At 49.8% G+C, this 24254-nt stretch overlaps 13 protein-coding genes across 13 annotated transcripts, besides 25 other annotated features; all 13 read left to right on the forward strand.

Annotated features, from left to right (window-relative positions):
- Tc00.1047053510579.10 (tyrosine phospatase-like protein, putative) lies at nt 1–1143 on the forward strand (the record flags this gene model as incomplete). The annotated part of the gene is made up of 1 exon (XM_805972.1): nt 1–1143. One exon carries the CDS (start codon nt 1–3, stop codon nt 1141–1143), a length of 1143 nt encoding a protein of 380 aa, XP_811065.1.
- Nucleotides 1–24254: a sequence feature (heterozygous, non-Esmeraldo-like haplotype).
- Nucleotides 1588–3126, forward strand: Tc00.1047053510579.14 (hypothetical protein, conserved; the record flags this gene model as incomplete). The annotated part of the gene is made up of 1 exon (XM_805983.1): nt 1588–3126. The coding sequence occupies one exon, from the start codon at nt 1588–1590 to the stop codon at nt 3124–3126; it is 1539 nt and encodes a 512-aa protein (XP_811076.1).
- Nucleotides 3190–3214: a microsatellite.
- Nucleotides 3642–4742, forward strand: Tc00.1047053510579.20 (metalloprotease-like protein, putative; the record flags this gene model as incomplete). Its single annotated transcript, XM_805973.1, has 1 exon — nt 3642–4742. One exon carries the CDS (start codon nt 3642–3644, stop codon nt 4740–4742), a length of 1101 nt encoding a protein of 366 aa, XP_811066.1.
- Nucleotides 4915–4936: a microsatellite.
- On the forward strand, nt 5014–7002 carry Tc00.1047053510579.30 (hypothetical protein, conserved; the record flags this gene model as incomplete). Its single annotated transcript, XM_805974.1, has 1 exon — nt 5014–7002. One exon carries the CDS (start codon nt 5014–5016, stop codon nt 7000–7002), a length of 1989 nt encoding a protein of 662 aa, XP_811067.1.
- Nucleotides 7046–7092: a microsatellite.
- Nucleotides 7195–7280: a sequence feature (A-rich).
- Nucleotides 7349–7369: a microsatellite.
- On the forward strand, nt 7680–8447 carry Tc00.1047053510579.40 (hypothetical protein, conserved; the record flags this gene model as incomplete). The annotated part of the gene is made up of 1 exon (XM_805975.1): nt 7680–8447. One exon carries the CDS (start codon nt 7680–7682, stop codon nt 8445–8447), a length of 768 nt encoding a protein of 255 aa, XP_811068.1.
- Nucleotides 8630–8670: a sequence feature (AT_rich).
- Nucleotides 8694–8733: a microsatellite.
- Nucleotides 8767–8793: a microsatellite.
- Nucleotides 8812–8836: a microsatellite.
- On the forward strand, nt 8944–10941 carry Tc00.1047053510579.50 (hypothetical protein, conserved; the record flags this gene model as incomplete). Its single annotated transcript, XM_805976.1, has 1 exon — nt 8944–10941. One exon carries the CDS (start codon nt 8944–8946, stop codon nt 10939–10941), a length of 1998 nt encoding a protein of 665 aa, XP_811069.1.
- Nucleotides 10346–10365: a microsatellite.
- Nucleotides 11359–11392: a microsatellite.
- Nucleotides 11491–11512: a microsatellite.
- Nucleotides 11531–11616: a sequence feature (T-rich).
- Nucleotides 11729–11748: a microsatellite.
- Nucleotides 11879–11899: a microsatellite.
- Nucleotides 11958–12031: a sequence feature (T-rich).
- Nucleotides 12183–12206: a sequence feature (AT_rich).
- Tc00.1047053510579.60 (heat shock protein, putative) lies at nt 12205–13560 on the forward strand (the record flags this gene model as incomplete). Its single annotated transcript, XM_805977.1, has 1 exon — nt 12205–13560. The coding sequence occupies one exon, from the start codon at nt 12205–12207 to the stop codon at nt 13558–13560; it is 1356 nt and encodes a 451-aa protein (XP_811070.1).
- Tc00.1047053510579.70 (nascent polypeptide associated complex subunit, putative) lies at nt 13875–14420 on the forward strand (the record flags this gene model as incomplete). The annotated part of the gene is made up of 1 exon (XM_805978.1): nt 13875–14420. The coding sequence occupies one exon, from the start codon at nt 13875–13877 to the stop codon at nt 14418–14420; it is 546 nt and encodes a 181-aa protein (XP_811071.1).
- Nucleotides 14518–14540: a microsatellite.
- Nucleotides 14771–15412, forward strand: Tc00.1047053510579.80 (60S ribosomal protein L10, putative; the record flags this gene model as incomplete). The annotated part of the gene is made up of 1 exon (XM_805979.1): nt 14771–15412. One exon carries the CDS (start codon nt 14771–14773, stop codon nt 15410–15412), a length of 642 nt encoding a protein of 213 aa, XP_811072.1.
- Tc00.1047053510579.90 (hypothetical protein, conserved) lies at nt 15675–17459 on the forward strand (the record flags this gene model as incomplete). Its single annotated transcript, XM_805980.1, has 1 exon — nt 15675–17459. One exon carries the CDS (start codon nt 15675–15677, stop codon nt 17457–17459), a length of 1785 nt encoding a protein of 594 aa, XP_811073.1.
- Nucleotides 16819–16882: a microsatellite.
- Nucleotides 16905–16939: a microsatellite.
- Nucleotides 17565–17584: a microsatellite.
- Nucleotides 17601–17655: a microsatellite.
- On the forward strand, nt 17839–19554 carry Tc00.1047053510579.100 (hypothetical protein, conserved; the record flags this gene model as incomplete). The annotated part of the gene is made up of 1 exon (XM_805981.1): nt 17839–19554. One exon carries the CDS (start codon nt 17839–17841, stop codon nt 19552–19554), a length of 1716 nt encoding a protein of 571 aa, XP_811074.1.
- Nucleotides 19757–19777: a microsatellite.
- Nucleotides 19781–19805: a microsatellite.
- Tc00.1047053510579.110 (hypothetical protein, conserved) lies at nt 19908–22634 on the forward strand (the record flags this gene model as incomplete). The annotated part of the gene is made up of 1 exon (XM_805982.1): nt 19908–22634. One exon carries the CDS (start codon nt 19908–19910, stop codon nt 22632–22634), a length of 2727 nt encoding a protein of 908 aa, XP_811075.1.
- On the forward strand, nt 22792–24254 carry Tc00.1047053510579.119 (hypothetical protein, conserved; the record flags this gene model as incomplete). Its single annotated transcript, XM_805984.1, has 1 exon — nt 22792–24254. A coding segment is annotated over one exon (1463 nt), but the record flags the coding sequence as incomplete, so codon positions are not given.

Consider the following 24254-nt stretch of genomic DNA (forward strand, 5'->3'; position numbering starts at 1 on the left):
ATGAATGAGGTGCTACAGCTGCTCATTAATGTGGAACGACACCCAATTTATGTCCACTGCTTGGACGGTCGCCATATTGTTGGATTAGTCATTATGGGTTTGCGTAAGCTTCAATTTTGGGAGGTGAATTGTAGCCATTTGGAATACCAACGCTTTACAAGAAGTGTACAAGACGAGGTGGCATTTATCACTGATTATAGTGGACCTATTGCCGTGCCCATGCGCATCCCATCCTGGCTTTGGAAGGGCACCTGGTTTGACGCTTTGGGGAAGCCCAGACGCATTCATGTGGGCATTCGTCTCAAATTTCCATCTGTATCACGTAACATGGAAAGCACTGAGGGTTCGGGTTCGGTCCCATCGTGGGGACGCGAAGGTGTAAACTGCACCTCCACAAACCCCAGCACCAGGAATCTTACGCCGGAGCGTCTCACCTCACCTACGCGGACGGCAGAGGGCCCAACATCACCGCTGCACATGGCAATTGTGACACCTAACACCGGGAATGGTGCCGAGAGTGGGGTGGCGTACGTTGACTTGCCGAGCATTACGCCGGCGAAGCTTATTGGACCGGCAATTGGCGCGCGTCACTCAGCGTTTGCGATACAGACTGAAAAGCCACTGGCCGCAGACTTGCGCCTCTTGTCTTTGCGCACCTCCGCTGAGACAGTCTCAGGGTCGTCAGCGGTAACAGCACCGCCACCACTATCGTCGATGCTGACCCTTTCATCACGAGGGTGGGACATCGGGGAGGCATTCTCTGTTGCTGGAATGGTGCCTCAAGGGAGCAGCAGTGCTGTCGCGGGGTTGCCCTCAACCGCTACAGCGATAGGGAGTGAACTCTCGGCAGTGAGTCGTTCCACCACGCAACGTGGCACACCACTGGCCGGTGGTATGAAATTGTGGGAATTTGATGATGATACAAATGGCTCTCACTTCTCCATGCAACATGGCGTGCATGGAATGGTGAATACCTCACTGCAGCGATGGAATGAATGGAATCATTCTTCTGCGTCATCGACGAGGTACTCCTCACGTTCGCGCCGGCAATTGCAATACTTTGTTGCAGAAGCAGCTGGTTATGGCCCATCATCTGAATCTGTCGCCAGCACAAAAAAGACAAGACGTCGAAATTCCCTCTGACCTGTGTATGTGTGCATATTTTTTTTTGGAGAGAGAGAGAGTGTGTGTGTGCTTATGTGTGTGATGTCTTTTTTTTTTTTTTGTTGTTGTTACGTGGAGGGGGGCAGTGAATAAAAGTAAAACGTTGTAATACATGCCTTGCCGTGAAACATTCCTTTTTGTGGTCACATTCAGGATAATGTTTTTTTTTTTTCTTTTCTTTTATTCCTTTGTTTGGCTTTCACCACCACATTGGTTTTAATCACCACATGTGTATACATATATGGGTTATTCCTGATTTTTAAAATACGCACAAAATATTAACAAAAACAAGTAAGAGGTAGTGCTACCATTGGTATTTGCTTATAGAAGCTCCATTGGCGGTATTCGTGAAACCACAAGTGTGTGCGTTCAAGCAGGATATCTGGTGAACTTGTTTGGTCTCGCGGCGAAAGGAAGAATTCTATGGAGCGGGCGAGTCAGAGAAGCTCCGCGAGGTCCTCGAAGGTGAATGCGGTGAAAGGCGGTCGTTCTTCGCCTTCTGCCGCATCGCGCTCTCGTGCCGACAGTCTGAAGGGCAACCGATGGGGTAACGGGAATCCGCAGGCTTCAAGCCCTGCCAACAACACTTCCAACGGCTGTGCTAAAAATTCTCCTCGTGGTGATATTGACGGCGGTTCGCAGCGAAACTTGAATGGACTGGCGCAGGGGCGGGGGAAAAACGAGGCCCGCCGCTCTTCTCAGAGGCCGAAGGAGATGTCGCGGGAGGAGTTGCTTTCTCTGCTGTTCCGGAAGCCACAATTGAAAGAAATGCGCCCCGAGATGCATCGTCTGGACCTGTCGCAGAGGGATGACCTGCGGTTTCTCTACGAGATGCAGCACCGCGTGGATCCCGAGTTGGTACCCGTCAGAAATCGTATGTACCGCGCGAACTGGAATAAAATGCACCAGAGTCACATCTTTGACACGGAACCAGCGTCAAAACCGCAAGCCTCGACGACACCAGTTAAGAAAAATGACGATGGACTTGGGTCGCTAGCGCGATTTGTTCTGTGCTCTGAAGAACGGAACGCTTCTCCAGTGAGAGGCCGACGCCACGGCAACTACAGTGCAGGCAGAACCACTCTTCGTCTGTTTGACGGCAATTCAAAGGAATCAGAATTACGAGCCGCGTCACAAACCCCACGAACAGGCGTGCGGAGGGTGGGCTTGAAGCCTGCCGATAAACTTGGGGCGAATCTCCAATCGCGGGATCTGCTGTGTGAGGTGGGGGCTTCCCGCCACGGGGTCCGGACCATGGAGGCGGTGAAGAAGTTCGAGTCCACTCAGCCGAAGCTCACCCTGCCACCACAGAAACTCTCCCGTCGATTTGCACATCCCGCGCGAAGTTTCTCAGCTTCAGACAACGACATCTTTGGCGTTAGGAAGCGACGGGAGCGCATGATGCAACGAGCTTCTTCATGTACGTCTGCTCGCACCACAGAGCCGTATGGTTCTGAGGATCTCGAGGGATCAACAAGGCATCGACAGTCGTCGCTGGGCTCTACGAGTGTCATTGATGAAAAGAGGAGTAACCATTCCACGATTCAGAGCAAAAATGTGCCCTTCGGTGAAGAAGAGCCACGCAACGGCGGGACACCAACACGCCATCAGAAAAGTCGTCGCGGTGGTTCATTGGCCAGCCGCAGCAGCAGCGTCGCCCCCTCTCCTTCCGTGCGCAGCTGGAGCCACCCGCGTTCAACACGTGGAAGCAACAGCGAAATGCTGAGACGGCATAATGATGTGATTGGAAAGCAGCGTAACAATACTTCCGCCACGACGGTGTCCAGCAAAATATCAGTACTTAGTGAAGGTGGCGAATACAGTGCATCTTTATTTCCCACACCGCGTGTGAGGACAGGCCGCGCACGTGTGCCGGGCCACTCAATTACCAAATCCAACATAGTCTTTGGTGATTTAAATCTGGTGAACTCACCACGGCATGTACAGCGTAGGATCCGGTAAGGGTTCCATTAGATGCACGGCATCCTGTTAAGAAGGTGGCGACTTCTAACATTAGCACAAACGAAAAACAAAAACAAAAACAAAAACAGATGAAAAGGGGCGGGACAAAAAGAGTCAGAAAATCCAGAAAACAGCAATGAAACGAAAAGAAAAAGAAAAAAAAAAGGAACAGTTTGGTAATATATATATACATCTATATACATCTATGTATGTGTGTCTAACAGAGTTTTTTGCTCGACACATTCTCATCTTGCGCCCGAGAGTACGCCGTATATCATATGAATATAACGAGAGAGTGGAGGTGAGCGGAGAGTGCGTGTGTATGTATGTATGTGGGAGCGTGTACGCAATGCGTGGATGAAGTGCCACACATAAATTGATTGGAACGTTATGTTTTTTTTTTTTTTTTTTCCCCCTTGTGTCCTTTTTTATAGGTTGAGGCGGCGGACTCTACCGTGCGTTTGCGTCTCCTTGTAATTCTCTGATTCCTGTTTTGTTTGAGGGTGGGCACGACAATGTGGACTCGATCTTGTATCCGTTGCTCTTTTTTTTGCAGCAGTTACCGGAAAATGGGCCTTTTTCCCCGGCGGAATGATGCATGCCGCTCCGCATTACGTGCGGCCTTGCGCTGCTCTGCACGACTAAACTCGTCACGTACAGCATACGACAACAATAATGCTGCTGGGGAGGCTGCTTACATGGCGGGAAACACGGTGCACGTTGAGCACCCAATTGTGCAGCTACCTGCGCGTTCTTTGTGGTGCAAGCAGTATCCGCTAGATCCTGCGCAGGTACGTAGTGGTGGGTTTGCGGAAATGATTGAGCGGGTACGAGCAGCTCGACAATATTATCAGTACCCGTCTCTTTGCGCCCCACAGATTGGGTGGAACGTTCAGATGTTTACTCTTTTTGACGGAAGCGTCTTCATCAACCCTGTCAATTTGGATCTACTGGAAGTGGAGGCGGCAGGAAGTCGTAGCGGGATGCCGATTGCCGAGGCGGAGGCGCAGTGGGTGGCGAGCTGCCGTCGTGAAGGAAAGACATGTTTTGCGTGGGAGCCCTGTGCGAGCTGTTGCTTCCTTATGCATTACATTGAGCGACCGGCAACCGTGCGGATACGAGCCATTGGAGCAGACGGACATCCGTTTGAAGTGACGCTTGAGAAGATGAGGGCACGTATGGCGCTGCACGAGCTGGACCACCTTAGCGGCGTTCTCTTTACACGCCGCATTCCCGATACGAATCATGTGGTCCCTCTGGAGGGATTCAGCACAATGAGTGAGTGGTCAGATGACTACCCGTCGCTGGAGGCGCGCAGCACGTATCTTTACACCACCTACACCCCGCCGTACACCTTTACCACAGACAACGTCGAGGATGCGCAGTTACTCGATCGAAAATTTGAGGACGGCATCTATCCGGGATGCGAACACGATCGCCGCATGCGGATCGAGAGTGCCGCACTCGAGGAACTGCAACGGGCACAGTGGAGAATGGAGAAGGCTTGCAGCGAGGAGGGCGATTCCACGCAATGCATGCGTGACACCGACGATGAACAGCAGCACGAGGACGAAGAAACTGAAGAAGATGTTACTGCACAGAAGGGCACGTTGTAGTCTTTCTGTTTGTGTGTGTGTGTGTTTGTGTATGTCTTACGCTGCGAGGGCGCGCAGGAGGGAGAGGGAATGAAAAGAAAATCTATGGCTGAGCAAAAAGAACATACGTTTGCGTATACCCTTCTCTTGATGCCGGTTGTCGGAATATGTTGCATATATATATATATATATATATTATTATTATTATTATTATTTTTGCTTTGCTACATTGAACGCAGTAGCCGTAGAGATCAACGAGTAGGGGGGAAGAGAGAGAGAGCGTAAATAAAAAATGCACCGCAAGCAGGTGTGGGCGAAGCGTGTGAAGAAGGAACGCTTAAAGAAGAAGTTCCTCACACGCATGCAGGCAACTCGCCTTCTGCAGGTCGACTCTGTTCACTTTCGTCGTCTCTGCATCCTTAAGGGCATTTACCCTCGTGCCCTCGCTCGCAGCAAACAAAAACAAAGTGGCAACGACAAACAGTACTACCTCGCGCGGGAGATTAAGTGGCTCGTACGGGATCACGTTGCCGAGCGCATGATGGCATACCGTGCGTGGGAGAAGAAGGTACGCCGGGCGGAGGCGATGGGTCTTGCTGATGAACTTAAGGTCCTGAGGAGCAAGAAAGCAAAGCCGCAATACAGTCTTGTGGCAACAATCAAGGAACGGTACCCTTTTTTTATTGATGCCGTACGGGACATTGACGACGCCATGTCTATGATTGCCCTGTACGCTTTCCTAAGTCCAGAAGTGATGAGCGAAACGACCATCGAAACACACCATGCATTAACGTCGGGTTTACATGAACGTGCACGGGGAATTATTGCGCGGTGGAATCGCTACGTTGCGCGGGCCCAGGTGTTGTCAAAAGGATTTATTTCAATAAAGGGATACTACTTTGAAGCCATTGTGCGTGGGGAACGGGTGCGCTGGTTGTGTCCCCACGAGTACGCGCACAAGTTTCCGCCCGGTATTCAGCAGTATATTACTCTCAGTTTCCTTGAGTTTTACGTTGAGCTTATGCAATTTGTTTTGTACAAACTAGAGCACGAACTTCAGCGCGACGTGGCGGAACAGCAAGAGGCTGAGGATGAAGAAAATAACACACACGCTGAGGACTTCCGCCTCCCTGATAAAGAAATGACGCAGTCAATTAGTGATGTAAAGAAGGATACCCTTAAAAAGGGGGAACTTATGCAGGAGGAGCTGCGGAAAGCACGACGCGTGTTTGACGGGCTAACATTTTACATTTCGCGTGAAGTACCGCATAAACATGCCACTCTTATAATTGAAGCGTGTGGTGGTCGCGTGGCAACGGCCTATGCGGCAGACAACATCACACACTTTGTAGTTGATCGACCTGCACTACCACCCGGATTTGAGCGTGTGGATCGCATTGAGTATGTGCAGCCACAATATCTGTTTGATTGCCTCAACGCACGCATGTTGCTTCCTCCCAACGGCTATCGTATTGGTGAGGAGCTTCCGCCGCATGTTTCTCCTTTTACGGTGGCCATTACAAACAGCCCCGAGGATATTGCCGCCGTGGAGGAGGCGAAGAAGAATCATCCAAAGATAGTCTCCTATGTGCCGAAGCGGGTGCATGAGATACGTGCTCTTGTCAACCCTCAGTACACGCCTTTAGATCCAGAAGGAAAGGCATCCGACTTGTTGCTGCACGATGAAAGCGATGAGGATCATGCACTGGTGCCGGAGTTGGGTGCCGACGACGACGTGTCGCTCTCTGGCGACGAGCTCCTGGAGGCCAGTCACCGCCCGAAGTGGGAGGAGGAGGAAGTCACGGAGAATGTGCAGCGTAGCAAGCTTTCCGCACTGAAGGTGGCGAAGCAGCGCAAGATGAATCTAATGAATGCACCCACAGACGAGGTGGTCGCACGGCGGCGTCTAGCTCAGTTGAAGTCGCGGGAGTCACGACAGCAGCAGGAGCCATCGGGGCAGCGTCTGAAGCGCAAGCTGGCGGAGATGAAGCGCCAGGAAGCGGCCACGCGCAAGATGCAGCTGCAGGTGGCCCGAAAGAAGGCAGCGCGGTATTACAAGATGGTCAACAGTGTCGTGCAAGGCAGTCAGCGGCGTGAGAAGATGCTTGAGGCGAAGGCAAAACAAGTCGCGGACGGCCGCATCGCGAAGAAGGAGGATGGCCGCGAGCTCGTCAACGTCCGGGTGGAGGCGAAACGCGCCAGGGCAGCGGCAAGCGGGAAACCGCTGCGGGAGAAGAAGGCAGCGAACCCGTACAAGAAGCTGCCAAAGTGGGTTCGCTGAGTCCGGTCGCGACCCACCGTTTAAGGTGAATGGGGATAAAAACGAGAAGGAGACAGAGAGAGAGAGAGAGAGGGAGAGGGAGAGAGAAAGGATTGTACAGTGCTTTTTCTCTATTATTTTTACATTTCCCTCTCATTTACAGGGTTATGTGTCTATTCCCTTACCCGCAGTGCGTCCAACACCAAATCAATCAAAAATAAAAAGGGAAGATAAAGAACAAAAGAAACACACACAAAAAAAAAAATAATAAAATAAAATAAATAAATAAATAATAATAATCATAAAAGAGTGAGAGACGTATAAAACCGCAAAGGAGGGAGGAAGATTTTCTTTTCTTTTCTCTCTCTGTGTGTGTGTGTGTGTGTGTCTGGAGGAAGGAGTGGCAAAGTAGTAATGAGGAGGGGCACAGTAAAGGAATGAAAAAAAAAATTATAATGACTTCATTGTGCCTTTGGCTCGTTTGCAAAAAGGCAGGGGTGTGGAGAGAAGGAAGGGCTGGGGATCAAACGTCATTTTGCTGCGTGTGCGTCTGCGACGATGTCCCATATATAAATATTTTTCTCTTTGGTTTCGCTCTATTGCGTGGCTGCTGTTGTGAGAAACGAGGAGGTGGGAAGGGAACAAAGGGCGGGTGTAGACGCCGGCGCATTGACAAATCCGAAAGGCGAAGTGAAGGAATGGGAGTGAGCGCACGCAGTCAGAAGCCGTACGTGCCCATCGACACCTGCAGCCCGGGTGGGACATGGATCGAGGAGAAGCGATACAATAAGGTGCGGCACGAGAGCCATAAGCGACAAGCTTGCAAGGTTCTTTGCGGTAATTGGCAGGAAGAGAAGTCGCTAGAAGACGACCTTCTTGCGCAGCAACCGCTTCTGCCGGGGTCAGTACCGGCCGACGATTTTGTGCAAACGGCGGTGCTGCAGGCAAGTCTGGATGTCATACGCGAGGGAAAAAATGGACGCTACGCCGGTGGTTATCAGTCAACACCCTACTTGACGATCGACGCGCGAAATCCTCATTTGCGTCTTTTGCAGACGACACAGCGCCATGACTACTGCGAGGCCAACGGTGACGTGCGACGCCTGCGGCGCCCCGATATGGGTGCACGCAGCCGTGCACTCCTCGAAGTTGCGTTGAAAGCAGCGAAAGAAGAGAAAGAGGCATGTGACAGGGAACAACAGACACGTCTCTCGCGCTTGGCAGAGGATGGAGGTGGCATTTATCTCTCGACGTATCATAAATCGCACTGTCGTGAAGAGGAGCTACCAATCATCAATGAGCTACGTAATGATTATCTCTCTGATGAACCTGTCACGCTTTATACGGGTAATCCCGTAACAGGATGTACAATGACAGTGCACGGCAAGACACCTGTGGAGCCAGTAGAGGGGCGCTCACGTTTTGGACGTCATACATATTTTACCGAACGGAAATATATGCTTTAGTGTTCTGCCACAGACGATGAAGGAAGGGGAGGAAATGTAGAGAATTTTACTCGAGAATTGCACCAGATGCCATCTGGTGCAATTGTCTTCTTTTTTTTTTCTTTTTTAGAGGAGTTCCCCTTGCGAATCAGAGCGAAGGAATATGATGGTATTGTTCTGTAAGCATGGTTCATGAAAACCCCTTTAAAAAAAATATATATATGTATTTTTTCTTTTTTTTTTTGGCACTTTTGAAGTTTAAAACGGTATATATATATATATATATATACCTATACATTTATACATACGCAGCGAAACCTCTCCCCTAACCCTAACCCCTACCTACCAACCAACCAACCAACCAACCTTACGTGAAAATAAGTACAAAAAGAAAAAAAGAAAAAAAAAAAGACTCACGGTGTAGCAGAGGACATAAAGAAGGGGAGGGGGAAATATATATATATTTATTCATTTGTAAGAACGACGGTGGGTTCCTCTCAGTAACAGTGGAATCAAAATGGGAAGCGACCTTTCGGTTGTAGTACAGGCCTGTGCTCCAGTGCCTCATGTCATTCATGAGACTTGGAAGAGGCGGGGCTCTTCTTTTGGTGCAGAGAAGAATCATGCGTTGCCGATGTCCTACACGGAGTTGCGTCTTGTATGCAGAGAGAGCCTTAACCCGGAGATGCTGACGGAATTTCCGAAAGAAGAAGTGACGCCGTCGCCTGTGCGACCCATTGTGACGGACACAACTCCTCACTTTCTCAGTTTTCTCGACCTTGAAGACGCGGCACTGTTTTCTTTTTTGCACGACGCACTGCGCTGCAAACGGTGCAAGGGGCGGATAGGGTTTGTCGTAGATCCCTCTGTTTGCATCGGCCAGCGCTTATATGAGGCGGAGCAGCGACATATTTTTACGCAAAGTTTCTCCATTTTTTTATCCAAACTTGTCGCTGTCATGAAATTTGTTGCCCCCAGTTGTCATGATGATTGGACTCAGGGAACGGAGGGTGAGTCGTCTTTGGATGGCGATCTTGTCGACACACGACCCAACACACCAAACAAGCCCCACTCATGGATACCGCATGAATTTTTTCTTTTGGAAATTCAGCAGGGCTTATTGGATGATGTGAGCGGGCCGTGGCTCTTGCGCGACATTGTTGACCATATGGGTCACGTGTTGCACTACCACTCGGCTGTTTCGTTTTTGTGTGGTTCGAGCAACCAATCTGTCATTTCATCTGGGGACATGCAAAAGAAGCTCATGTCGGGGGAGACGTCAACCTCCAGTTGTGTCCTTACTCGTGTTCGTGCATACGATGACATTAATGAAACCTCATTGTCAGATTCCGACACGGCAGAGTTTGTCTTTTGTAGATCCCTTCAACACGTACTTCTCTCGCAAAACAACATGTCTCGGGTGGGACTTCGCAAATGCCTGTTGGAGCTTCTTAACAGTATTGAGCAGGATCAATTATCATCTGCCCGCCCTCTTCAAATGATTGATGTGAGAGAGAATGATGAATCGGATGCGACGCAGCGATTTATTGCTGAATTGTCATCATATACGGGTGTACAGATTATCATAGGAACAAGTGGTAAACGGTGGCGTCACCGCGCGCATTATTTTATCAGTAAGAGTCTCTCTCATAGGGGTATTGGAGGTGTGGGTATGACGCATGCTTTTCCAGAGGACGCGCCATACTCCAGATTGAATATGGAGGAGTCAATTCTTTCAGGTTTGCGGGGGGATCAGTCACTTTTGCCGGAGAAGAGTGAACCACATTCTTTGGGGAATACGGGTGACAGTGTTCAAATGATGCCACATTTTGAGTGTGAAGGCAAAAGTTTATTTGCGTCTTATAGTGAAGAACCTCGTAATGAGGAGGTGAACAAATTAAATGCTGCCTTTACTTTCACTGCTGCTGCTGCTGCTGCTCCAGGGAAGAAAGGCGGAAAAATGGAACCAAAGCCGTCGGACAGCACGCCCCGAGAATCTCTCCTGTTGGATGAGGATGATGTCAACGGGGGGGAGGTGGATGAGAAGAGAATGCATTCACTTCGCTTGGATGGGGCGGGTGAGTTGGAAGCTGAAGCCGGACATCATAAAGAAATACAGGAGCTAAAAACGAGTATAATGTCGGATTCTCCTGCCACTCCTCCCGTTTCATTCTCTCGGATCCAAAAAGATGAAACGGGCATCGTGTCGCAAGATGTAATATCTTCCATGCATGAAGTTGAAGGCACTCCAGCTGATTGCATTGCTTCTGCACTACCAGTAGAATCGCTGGACAAGTTGGAGTCTTCTGTTTCCGTGCCTCATATTGTGGGGAGGGACCAAGCTTCTGTGGCAGATCGAGTGGCGTCCGTTCCTCCATCCCAGTTGGAAAAAAAAACACGCCCCAAACCGCGTAATGCACCACCCGCGGCAAAAGGTGGGAAATCGGTTCGTGCCTCTAAGCGTTTGCAACCAAATCGTCACGATACGGCATTAAAAGAATCCAAATTCCCTTGATTTTTTTTCCTCAACAACGTCTCGATGTCTCCCCAACCCCCAGAACAAAATAAGTGCGCTACCGGCGAACGGGGAGCAATGCCGCCAAATAAAGGGGCCCCTACAATAGAGAAACAAACAAACAAGAAGAACGGGGGTTCCCCTCTACCCTGTGTGAATAAATAAAATATTCATTCAACGGTATAACGCCCCATCCCCCCCGATTATTAAGTCTTTTGACTGCTGAAATTAGAATATTTGTAAAAATATACAGCTAGTGGTGATGAAAATTCGGAAAATTTGGTGCTTTTTCTGTTCTGCAACGAACATTGAATATTTGCTGAGAAAAATGAAAAGAAAGTGAAAAGAAAAAAGATACTACCACTACCACCACTACTTACAATGGGAAATGCGCATGAATACAAAAGACAAAAGTTAATATATATATATTTATACATGTATATATATATATTTTAATTGTGACGGTACTTTAAGTAAAAGCGCATATGCATAAGTTTGCAAGATATACACACATATATATAATACACCTGCATATACGCATAATCATTATATGTATGTATGTATGTATGTACATGTATTTGTGTGTGAATTTCTTTTCTGTTCATTTTTATTGTTTCATCTTCTTTTTGCCCCCCCTCCCCCCTCCCTCCCCTCCCCCTTCTTTTTCTTTCTTTTTCGTTTAGTTCATTCAATTTTTCATCTGCTTGGTTCTCAGTGATGATGGCGATGGGGTGGAGGGGAGGGAGGGCGTCTTCCACACACAGTGTTGTTCTGGCCGCTGTTACCGTTTTTTTTTTTTTTTTTTTTACCGTAAAAGGAAAGCGTTATTTATGCATGTGTGAATAGTTTTGCCATTTGCCACTCGAGCGATAGGGGACGAAAAACAGTCAGTGAGAAGAAATGAAATAAATGCGTGCTTCTGTGCCGAGTGCCTTCCTTTTTTTTTTTTTTTTTTTTTGTTGTTGTAAATATTTCTTTTATTTCCCTTACTTTGTACAAGCACCCATAATGTGCATTTTTATTTTTATTTTTTCTTTCCTCTTTCATTTGATTTTTTTTTTTTTTCATTTTATTTTATTTTATTTTATTTATTTGTTGTTGTTGTTGCATGAAAACCGCAGGGCGTCTTTAAAGGAGGTGCGTTCACCAAAACCGTGATCATTGTGCAGGAACATTCATATTTATTTGTGGATAAGTGGAATCGGACTTCTTATCCTGAGATTGCGGTGTGAGCTTAGGGGAAAAAAAAATAATAATAATAAAATGCTTCAGCGTACCTGCAGCGGGTCACTTTACGCCGTGCTGGAAGTGGCCAGAGACGCGACGCCTCAAGAGATCAAGAAGGCGTATCACCGGCTGGCACTTCGTCTTCATCCAGACAAAACTGGTGGGACAACCACGGAGCAGTTCACATTGATCCAAGAGGCACAGTCCATCCTTAGCGATCCAAGGCAGCGACGTGTGTACGATACATTTGGCAGAATGGGCATAGAGTCTCTCCGACAGTTTGGAGACGGGATGGTGGTGATGACCACTGCCGGTATTCGTTGTGCATTTTTTATTATTGCTTTTTGGATGCTGCTGTGGTTGCTCACATTGGTACTTGCAATTGTACGATTAGACTACAACAAAGGCTGGCCCTGGGCAGCTGTGTTCGCTCCGGTGTGGGTAGCACTTGTTCCATTGCTTCTAATTGGCGGATTGTTAGTTTTTCATGGCGTCACCAGGCGAGAAATTGCCTCTACACTGCTGGGGCTTATGTGTTTTCTTGTTACTTTTGCGGTTGCGATGTTTGTAGTCGGACTTTCTGGTGCTCTCACATGGACCATTGCGTTAGCTCCGAGTGCAGCAATATACGTGTTTCAGAGCTGTTTTATTTTACGTTACCTTCTTCCTTTTCAGTTTCGAAATGGATTTGCTGAATTCATTCCTCCAGGTTCGTCTGTATGCCTATCACGGATGTACTGGGGTTTTTTGTTGGAAACAGTATTTGAAAAGTTGTGTTGTTTCAGCTTTATTAGTCTTGCCTTGCTACGCGCGGCGCAAACAGGAGGGGAAGACACATCAAAACTGATTTCCTTCTGGATAGTTTTTACGCCTCTTATTTTGTACTTTGGGTGCATGACACTTGTTTCTGCCGCACGAAGATTTTTTGCGGGAACAGTGGAGGGGCAGTCATGTCTCCTGAGCCGACTGTGCCGTGCGCTGGCGGCCGCCATGGGTTACGCCAGTCTTCTTTTTATGGCGTGCATGTTGGCGGCGAAGTGTGAAGCTGAGCAGAATCACAAGGCGGTTTCTCTGCACCCCTCAGCGGCTGTTGCGCTTCTTCCTTTGGAAGTGACGCTCGCATTGGCCGTGTTGTTACCCAGCTGTATTTTCTACAATGCAGAACTCCTCTTTGGAGATGTTTCCACAATGGATGTGGCAGAAGATGACGGGAGTTTGGCACCAGGAGGTGATGACGCGTTTGACCGTGGCGGATTTAAGTACAACTTTATGTGGAATAATTACGCGAAGAATGGGGGAAGGGGAGAAACCGCGGCAGGGAGCTCCGAAGCGTATCGCGGGGAGTGGGCGCCGGACCCGCCACATCTTAAAACGACGTATCAGGGGATTTGATCGGGAAGTAGTCAGTTGGTGACGAACAGTTATTTGGGGGCGGCAAAACAGTGGTGGTGAGCTGGTGGATGTGGTTTATAAATCCATCTTCGGGCTTTTCTTAGGTATTCTTTCCGTTTTCCTTTGCTTCGCGTTTGGGTTGTCAACCGGCGTGTGTGTTTTGTGTTTTGCCTTTTTTTTTTTTTTTTACTCCGGGTTTCGGATGGCAGTCTGGAGTGTATTTCTTTTCTCTCACACTCTCCCTCCTTCACTCTTTCTATTGCTTGTATCCCTCGCTTTGTAGTGCTTCGCTGCTAACACACTGCCAACAGATAATGTCTACCCCGCAAGTGCAGAACCCCCCGGTGGAGGACGACGAGGTTCCTACCCTGGAGGCTGCGGAAGTCCCACAGGTCGCCAAGCAAACCAAGCGCTACGCAAAGGCCATGGCAAAGATGGGGCTTAAGCCGGAGCCTAACGTTGTTAAGGTGCACATCCGCAAGCACGGATCTCTCTCCTTCCTGGTGAACCAGCCGGAGCTCTACCGTTTCCCTGGCACAAACACGTTTCTTGTCTTTGGTGAGGCTCAGCTTGGCGACACCGCAATGGAGGCTCAAGAGGCTGCTGCCCGCGCCGTCTCTGGTGTCGTTCCGGAGACCGAGTCACGTGTTGAGGAGGTGCCCACCACGGCTGAGACTCCTGAGACCCCTGTTCCCGCCGAGAAGACTGACGACGCCGACGCCGAAGACGGTGGTGAATTGGACGAAAGGGAAATCAAGGTTGTGATGAGCCAGGGAAATACAGATCGTGCAGGGGCCATCCGGGCTCTCAAAAACAACAAGGGTGACATCGTGAACGCCATTTTGGAGCTAACGATGTGAAATAATTCCGGCTGGATCGGATTACAAGATAAGGGAAATTGTGTGTAAGGTAAAGCCATTGCTAATTTTTTTTTTTTGTTATTTTCTTTCTTTATTATTGTTTATTTATTTATTTATTTAAAAAACGAAAAGGAGATTTGACCAAATGACTCGCTGTGGAGATTTATCCCTAGTCGCATTGAAGGTGTCGGCGACTTTTCTTCACAGTGCCATTTTTTTTTGTTATGCTGCTCATTATTACTCTTATTCTTGTTATTTTTTTTCTTGACTGCTGCTGCCACTTCCCTTTTCTTCTTCTTTCGCCTATCCACACACAATCTCTGCAGGTGGTTTGTCCACAGAGCTTCATCATGGCCCGCCGCCCCTCACGCTGCTACCGCTTCTGCAAGAACAAGCCGTTCCCAAAGTCGCGTTTCTGCCGTGGTGTGCCCGACCCGAAGATCCGCAACTTTGACATTGGCAAGCGCCGTGCCACGGTGGACGAGTTCCCCGTGTGCATCCACGTGGTTTCCCGCGAACTGGAGCAGATTTCCTCGGAGGCGCTGGAGGCTGCCCGTATTCAGGCCAACAAGTACATGGTGAAGCGTGCCAACAAGGAGGTGTTCCACATGCGCATCCGTGCCCACCCGTTCCACGTGCTCCGTATCAACAAGATGCTTTCCTGCGCTGGTGCCGATCGTCTGCAGACGGGCATGCGTCACTCGTACGGTAAGCCGAATGGCACCTGCGCTCGTGTTCGCATTGGCCAGATCCTCCTGTCGATGCGCACGAGGGAGGCCTACATTCCGCAGGCGCTGGAGTCTCTCCGCCGTGCCAAGATGAAGTTTCCCGGACGTCAGATCATCGTCATGTCCAAGTACTGGGGCTTCACCGACATTCTCCGCTCCAAGTACGAGGAGCTGCGCGACGCCGGCAAGCTGCAGCAGCGTGGCACGCACGTCAAGCTCATTGTCCCCAAGGGCAAGATCACCCAGTACAATCTGCTGGCGTGAACAAAACCACCTTCTTTTTCATATTTGATACTTTTCTGTTTCAGCTTTTAAGCATCTTTTTTTTGTTTTTTGCGTTGATTTTTTCTTGGGCTCATTTTGCCGTTTTTTGTTGGTAGTTTCTTGGTGGTGTGGACTAATTCCCCTACGGCGGCCAGCAATTTCGCTTCCTTTTTTGATTTGTTCTTGTGAATTTAGGAAGAAAAGAGCTGTGTGATACCTCAGTTCTGGGGAGGTGAGTATCTCCAAGTGTTTTTCTTAGAATATGCCAGCAGCCATGTACAATGATTCTGCGACAACGGTGTGTGGGTATGTGGTGCCTGTTCCGCTTACAAACGGCGACTGTGTGACGATGCTCTCTGTTATTCATGCCCTTGAAGAACTTGATCAAATATCTAACTGTGTGTTTGGAAACATCGAAGCCGCAGTGCGGAATTCCCGGGAGACATTAGAGGGACTTCAGGAGCGTATTGAAACATGCACCGCACGTGTCAAACAACTGCAGGGACGACGCGAGGCGATGGTAGTGAAGAGTCGGTCTCGGTTTCCTAATGGTTGCTATCGTCCCATGCACCTTGCCCAGGCCCCAAGGGAAAGACGAGGGAGATTTTTGCGACACCGGCAAGACGTCATGCCTGTTTTGCTCCCCGTTGATGAGTCAGACAGTGACTCGGAATATGTTTTGGAGAATGAAGGGAACGCTGCTCTCAATAATGGCGAGAGCAATGGTGTCTCTGGCCAAGGGAAGCGTGGCAATCTGGAGTGCAAAAACTTTTACCAGCGACCCATTCGACGACTCGAGGGGACGGTGGAAGAGCAAGAGCCGGTGAGACCGCAGCACCCTCTGCAGCGCGTGGAGTTGAGTGACGTCATGCCGCTGGCAGCATCTTGGCGGTATCACACCGTAGCAGAACGGGGGCTTGGTCGTCTACCGCGGCAGCTGATGAGCGTGGGCTCATTGCTGCTTTTTAACACTCGAGAAAACCTTTACAAAGAGTACCACGAGTTGGATGTCCTGAAACAGCAGAGGGAGGAGCGTGTGGTGGCTGCCAAGCGGCGGCTCGGTGGGGCAGCAGATGTGCACCGGGATTACATGACGCGACTTTCTTCCGATGAGTATGCCTTTATTCCGCTTATGGAAGAGGTGGCAAACCTCATGGATGACCTCCCCGAGGACTTACCACTGGAAGGCATCGCTGAAGTTGCCTGGCACGCCTACGCACTGGAAGCCGCGGATAATATCGCTCCCAGCTGGCAGCGGCGACTCGGCGATGAGAGTGAAGTGGCAACAGAGAACGCGGGCCCCTTACGCGGCGGGAAAAAGGCCCATGGACAGACACTAGCAATCACCCTCGGTCCGGCAGAAACACCAACGACGTCGTTGATTAATCCTTCTTCTGCGCTTGAAGCACCGCCGCCACCGCCACCGCCGCCACCTGCAGGGAAGGCGCCGCCACCACCACCACCACCGCCCGGCTTTAAGAGCATGAAGGCTCCACCGCCACCACCGCCACCACCGCCACCACCACCGGCGATGATGATGAAGACAGCAGTTCAACCGGCAAGAACGATGACGGCGATCCCGCCACCACCTCCTCCACTATCAGCAGAGGCAGCGCCTTTGCCAATATCGCCAATAGCACCTGGACCACCGGCAGCCAGGAGTCTTCCCAAGCTTGGTAACCCGCCTCCCGCACCGCCACTGCCCCCACCACCACCCCCAAGGAAGAATGCTGTCACGAGAGCACCGTCCAAGGCAGATCCTCGGCCGGCACCCAAATTGGCTCCGAGGAGCAACTTGGATACATTGTCTTCTCTTCTTGCTAATCGCCGGAAGGGCATTCTGGGAATGCACTCCGATGAAGATGAGGATGACGACGTACCTCAGTCAGCCCCTTCAAAGGGAATGAGGGGCGTTAAAGAATCAGCTTCCCAAGCATCAACGGCGCCGCTAGTCTCCGTTCCAAAATCAACTCCGCCTCTTCCACCGTCTGCCACGGGCAAGTTGATTCCGAGGCGCGTTGACGATGATGACGATGATGATTGGTAGCAAAGCCGTATTTTGTCTCTTTTAAAACACCGGCTTGAAGGGGAGAGTTATTTGCGTGGCTAATCCAATAATCCTTCATGGGCGCCGTTAAAGGGTTTACGCTTCAACAAAAACAAAAACAAAAAGGAGAAGGGGGCTTTCTTGTTTGTTTGTTTGTTTGTTTGTTTGTTTGTGTGTGTGTGTGTGTGTGTGTTTGCTATTCTTTTTTAATCAGTTTCTGCACTTTTCATATCAAATTTGGCCAGTTCAGAGTTGGGCTGTGTGGAAATCAATGGCTTGCAACTGTCTGAGGCCATTCCCTTCTGCCACCCTTATGTTGCATGCTCCTAAGGGGAGTGGGAAGGCAGGTATAACGTTTTTTACGCCGTTTTTTTTTTAAATGGTTCTTTTTTTTTTTTTTTCCGTGGCATTCATTGCCTCAAAAGGAATTTCATCGCGCAACGACATGGCGTCCCCAACTGCAGGTGAATCAAAGACAAATAGTGGCGGGAAACAATCGGTGTACTCCGCAACGAGTTTTTCCCCTGCCATGCTTGCAAACCCGCTTACTGTTCGGGCAACGGTGTTGCGTAGGCCGGAGTTTTTTGAAGCGGCGTCACCCGAATTGGTAGAGGAAGGCGACGTTCTTTTTGATGTTCTTAGCAACCCACTTCATTATCCCTCTGCCAATTGTATGGCCAACGACGCCCAGACCAAGGTGCGGCGACGCAGCAAGGCGGCAGAACTTTCGGTGCACGGCATTGGCACTGTTCTTTCACTTCCCACCTCGCTTGGAAAGTTTTTTGTTGGACAACCTTTCCGCGCCTTTTTAAGCTTCCACAACGCTGCCACTTACCCGCTGGCTACCATGGTGTTTTCCATTGTGTGCCTGCACCCGACATTGCATCGTTCAAAGATTGTGAATTACGAGTGCTCGCACCTAGAAGGGAAAGGAAATGCGTCATTTACGGTGGAGTGTTTGCTCAAAGAACCAGGCCAGTACACACTCGATGTGCTGGTGACATACATGGATATCGCCAAGGAGGCAAAACGTCTAACTTGGTCTTTTAGCATCCAGGTGGAGCGCGCCATAATTGAAGTGAGTCGGACCATTCATGTTGTCCCCATTATAACTCGGCACGGCAAGGACACGCATGCTCAGCTGCGTGCTGCAGGTCCAACTCTTGAGGAAGCGATGTCAAATATCACTCTGCCAACCAAAAAATATGTTTTATCAGTTTGCTTGCAAAACGTGTCATCCGTACCTTTGTTTATTGTGAGCGTAAAACTACACACAGAGGGCGTTTTTCAGCTTTTGCCACGGCCGCGCCGCCCATCCACGAAAACGGAATCTTCATTACCGCCATGGTGGCCTGCCAATGTAGCGAAACCGAGGCAAGATGAAAGGGAGTTTGGTACGCACTACACTGGCGGTGGAGCCGACGCTCTGGAAAGCGTTTATTTGCGCCCAAAGGACAAGCATTGCTATTACTTTGAACTGGTGTTGAAGCCGGATATACTTTGCTCTCTTCCACTGCAACACACTGCAACTGGTGCTCCTGCGGCAGTTGTTCCTTCAAACTTTACAGATGTTGGGTATGTGGAGTGGAAGTGGTGTCGTGCTAACGGTGATGGTGGGGCAGAGCATAGCAGTCGGGTGCGGGTGGACCACCTTTTTATGCAGCCAATGCTGGATTTTTTTGTACTCAACGTGGATCCAGAGACACCTACTGCCGGAAAGCCCACAACATTTGATTGCGTCGTTGTGAATTATGACTCGGATAAACAGTTTGATTTGGCTCTTCGCGTTCGTCCCGATCTTCTAGCGCCGTCCTTCCTGTATGCGGGTCCACTACTTATTCCTTTAGGCCTCATTGAACCACGCGGAACCATAAATTTTCCTGTTTCGCTTCTGCCGTGGCAGCCCGGCTGGCTCGTGTTACAGGGTGGGTTGGAGCTCTGTGACGCGAGGGCACCCGCAACTCTGTTATGGCCATTGCAACCGGGGAAAACGCAGCCCTTGCCACCGAACTCATCCACCATTTTATCATCGGCAGTGACAGACACACCAGAGCAGCCTTACCCTCCGGTTCTTTGCGAGCTACTTGTCCGCTGAGCTTGTTTTTATTGCGTTTCAGCGCGTTTTTGTGATGCATTTATTTTTTGCTGAAATCGTTGACATTGAGAAAGCTTTTTTTGTTTGCTGTTGTTGGTATGTAGTTTGGTTCAGCGTGGGTATTATTGTCTCATTTTTGTTTTTTCACGTCCAATTATTCAATTGTACATAAATTTCTGCATACGCATACATATAATGCCTGTTTTTTTTTTTTTTTTTTTTTGTTGTAGGGGTGGGGGTGGGGGCGGGGGAAAGGTAACTTTTTTGCAAGATTGTAACTTGGCCAGCGTGGGCAGTTTTTTAAAACAGCGCCTGCACTCTTGCGGGGAGGGGAAGCAAATTTTAGCGAAAGCATGAGGACTGGTAGCTTTTTAAGGAAAAAGGCGTCACGGGTTGGATGTTTTTTGTTTGGTGGCGTCACCGTTGCGGCATCTTCTCATATTCACCGGGCCTCGTGGCACACGTCAACGCGGTGCATAGTGAGCGGTGGTGTGAAGAATGAGAAAGCGGGAAAGCCCGCAGTGTCCTCTGTGAAGCGCATGCCGCCGCCACCGCCGCCAGCTCAGAAGCAGCAGCAGAAACTGAGAGCCTCATCTTCACACATTTACCCGGAGCCGCCGTTGGCGTCGCAGCGGCCATTGCTTGACGTGGAGGATATCATTCGTGCCTTGGTGGAAGTGTTTGTTGCGTACCAAAAACACCTTCAAAACTGTAATGCGACGAAAACAGCGACAATAAGCAACATGAATAAAGGCGGAGGGACCGATGTTAACGTTCCATTCTATCCCCCTGTTCCACTGGAATACGTTGAGGAACAATTTGAGTCGCTGCTGCTGCGTCTACTCCCAGCCGGTCTCACTCGCGGTGACGGCGATGCCTCCAAAGTGGTGCGTTTTTCGGATAACAGTGCTGATGCCGATAAGAATAGGCGGCAAATTGCGAGTCGGATTCAGAGTTCTGGCGTCTTCCACCTAACATCCACGCGGCGCAGAAATTCTCAACGCGAGGGAGCAAGTAGAGACGATGGTGAGACATTTTTTCTTCGTATTAGACCAGGCGTTCGGGAGTTGGCAGTTGAAATTGCGGCGTTCCTTTTCTCGTTGGAACCACAAAACGGTACTGTGAGGAAGGCGGTGCCGCTGACGGTCATCCGGCGTATGTCTCTAAGCCCAGCCAACGTTGCTTTTGTACGCCACGAGCTTGCCAATGATGTCAGGCGCCTGCTTTTGGTTTACACGCACAGCGTTTTTTTCCTGACGAAGAATGGCACAATGGTGCAACTGTTAGAGCCTTCTGTAGGAGGTGGGGAAAGCGTTTTGCATGCAGTTTCTTTGAATACAACAGCAGCCACGCGAGAGCAGGCACAAGAACTTGTGGCATCAACTACACAGGTAAATAACATTCCAGAAGGGACCAATAGCACAGAAACGACTGTGACAACGGGGCCTGGCCAGTTATCTGTTCATTTTGCATCTGGCGAGAATGACACCGTTGTACACATGGGGAAGCGATTTATTGCACCGACTGCGATTGAGCGGTATCGGCTTTCGCAGCGCCTGATACCCTTTTTGGAGTTTGTTCCACTGACAAGGACCGTCATTAACACAAATAATGGGGGGAATGACGTTTCCTCCGCGGTGGCAGACACGGAAGATGGATTTGTCGATTTTGTCGCCGTACGTAATCGTGCGGTGGAAAAGTATCCGAGCCTTGCCCCTCTTTTGGCTTTTGATTACAATGATTTGCCCCAACTTTGTGATGGCCCTCTATTTTCGGCGCTCCGTGCATTGGGCGTGGAATTTTGCTTGGGACGTCCACTTCCGCCGCAATGCCAGCGTAAAAGGCGGCAGCAGCAGCGGTCCACCACAGCGATGAGTAGTCTCCCGGTGGAGATGGGTCTGTTATTTCTTCGGCGGATAAGAACGAGTAACAAAGCCGCGGCTTCAACGCCCATTTCACCTACAGGGGAGAAAATGCCACTGCGCCTTTTGCTTTTAGACTTGCAAGCGGAGCTTGATGCAACCGTGATGCCACAATGGAGAAGGAAATGGTGGCCGTGGCCATCCCACATTCATCCCGTAGAATATGGCATTACTGAGGGGGAAGCCACAAATGGAGCGGAAAGGCACGAGGAGGAGCTTTGGGGCCACGCCTTCCTCAGGGTTCACGCGGCCGTCTATGAAGAGTTGGCGGCAACGCCAGCACAATGGATGCCATATGACTCAACTCCCGTTATTTCATTGAAGGAAACGAGTTACCCCGTTGGCGTTTCTGCCAATAGTGCCTTCGTACAGCATCTTTTGCGACAACTTACTCCACGACAACATGAAAAGTTGCATGACATCCTTCTTAGAGGCGTGCAAGGTCGTGTCCCGCCACTTATTCAACATGAGATAGAAGAGAGCGTTGCGTGCCTTTTTTTCCCATATGGACAATCCAGTAGAAGCCATGGGAATATCATTGAGCAAAACAGTAATAACAGCAGTGGTGACAATAACAGGGAAGCACAGCAGGAGCTAATAGTGTTTAACAAGTACGTGGAGGGTTTTTACGACAAAAATTTATCTTTACAATTACCGTTTGTTCGTCCTCGTACACTGTCGGAGGAACCACCACTCGTGTACCGGAGGCTTCTTCCCGCAAAGCTTGTGCTAGAAATTTTGTGCTGCCTACATCGCGAGCAGCTGCGTCATGCCGAGGAGATTGGACTTGAGGTTATTGATGATGATGAGCAAGTTGCTGACGGTGATGATAATAATTGCTTCCTCTCCTTTGTACCCCTTCGCCAGACTCTTCAACCTGCAAGCCGGACGTACGTTCGTGATTACATTGGCGACCTGGCGATGATACCTCTTCTTGTGTCATGTTTCCCGCGGTACTTTTGTGTACCCGCAATCGATACCGTATCTTCATGGTCCTCCATTGGCCTTACACGTGAAGGACGGCATTTGGCTCAACTGCTGGAGGCATCATCCAAAGCAAGTGATGGACGTCCCCTGCCTTATCGGAGCCAGCGTACTGGGTGTTTCTTTACGGACGACACACGTCAACAAATGGAGGCCTTTCTTTTGTGGCGTTGAGTGCGAAGTGAGGCATGCCATTTCATGGATTCATTATTATTATGAGCGTCGAAGAAGTGACGGAGAGTAAGAGGATGCATAATTGAGGAAGAGCTGAGGGTGGAACTTCCAGGCAGCATACGAGATGATATGTTATTTTCTGTCACTTTTGTTTTAAATGGGGAAGTGGCTGAGGTATGCTTTTTGTACGTACGGTTTTTTTTTTCTTTTTGCCACTTTGGCTTTATTTTTCAGCAACAATAGAAAAGTTGAGCGAAAAGTGCGTGGAGGGAAATTGCTTCCCGGTGGGTGGCTCACTTTGGAACCGGTGCCTGCGAAGAAGGATCCCATGAACGCCAACGATGTTCTTACCGTCATCAGCCCAGACGATGGGAAACGATTTCGTATCAACATTAAAGGGGACATTGGACGGCTGACGATTGGACGACTGAAGCAGTGCCTTGCCACGGCCTCCTCGTATTCGGTTCCCGTTGCCGACCAAGTCATCAAGTTTAACGGCACCCCGCTCACCCGGGACGATGAAGTGTGCGCCGCCTACGGTATTATGAATGGTTCCACGCTTACTGTGGAACATCGTGCCAATGTTGACCCGACGACAGACCACACGGCATCCTTTGTCTCGCCCCACCGGCAAGCACTGGAGTACCAAACGATCCGGCAGCAGGAGGAAATTCTTGGCGACGAGGTTCTGGGATACGACAACACACTTCAGGTAAAAATTGACCAACTGCAGGATCAAGTTGAGGCAGCAGAGAAGAAGAAAATGAAGATTGCGCGGGAAAAGGAAAAGGCAGAGCGGGAGCTGGCAAGGCTCCGTCTGCAGGAGGAAGTTGCCGAGAAGCAAAAACGGCGGCTGACTCAGTTGCGAGAGAGGGAAGCACAGCGTGCGGCTCGGCGTGCGGCGGACTTAGCGGCACGACGCGAACAACTCAAGGCGGAAGAGGAAGCCACTCGGGCAGTCGCTCTGCAAAAACTTGACAACGAGCGACGCAGGGCGTCGTTAGAACAAGAACGGGCAGAGTACGAGGCAGAGAAGGAGCGTCTGGCGAAGGAACGGGAGGAGTACGAGCAGCGCGCAAAGGAGCGTGAGGTAAATATTCGCAAGAAGGAGATTGAAATAGAGCAACAGATACTTGCCGCGGAGCGCGATAGGAGGGAGCTGGAGTTAAGCCGGCTTGTGTCACACCAAAACCGACTGTTGTACCATGAACGTGTGGGTAGACCGCCACCACCCGAGTTGACGCACGAGGGAATGAGAAGAGGTGAGTGGTCTGGTAATGATCCATTTTCTTTGCCTGTTGCGACGCCGGAGGATAAGAATGTTGCATGGGGGAAACCCCAGGAAATAAACAACAACAATCCCCCAAACCAGCAATGGCAACTGAATCAGAAACAATCATACAGGCAGAGTGATGCCCGGCATCCGTCTGGCCCAATAAAAAGTGAAGAAAATGCCACTGCAAACGCCCAGTTTGAAGACTCATACCAGAACAGGCCACGACCGCCAAGGGCTGCCGAAAATGTGGTGAAAATGATGTTGCCTGGCAGGGATAATTTTGCGTTGGCTCATGGCGGTAATGACGTGTATAATGCGCGAGAAAATGCCATTGACAACCTGGT

The sequence above is a fragment of the Trypanosoma cruzi genome, genomic scaffold, assembly GCF_000209065.1.
Source record: "Trypanosoma cruzi strain CL Brener 1047053516787 genomic scaffold, whole genome shotgun sequence".
NCBI lineage: Eukaryota > Euglenozoa > Kinetoplastea > Trypanosomatida > Trypanosomatidae > Trypanosoma > Trypanosoma cruzi.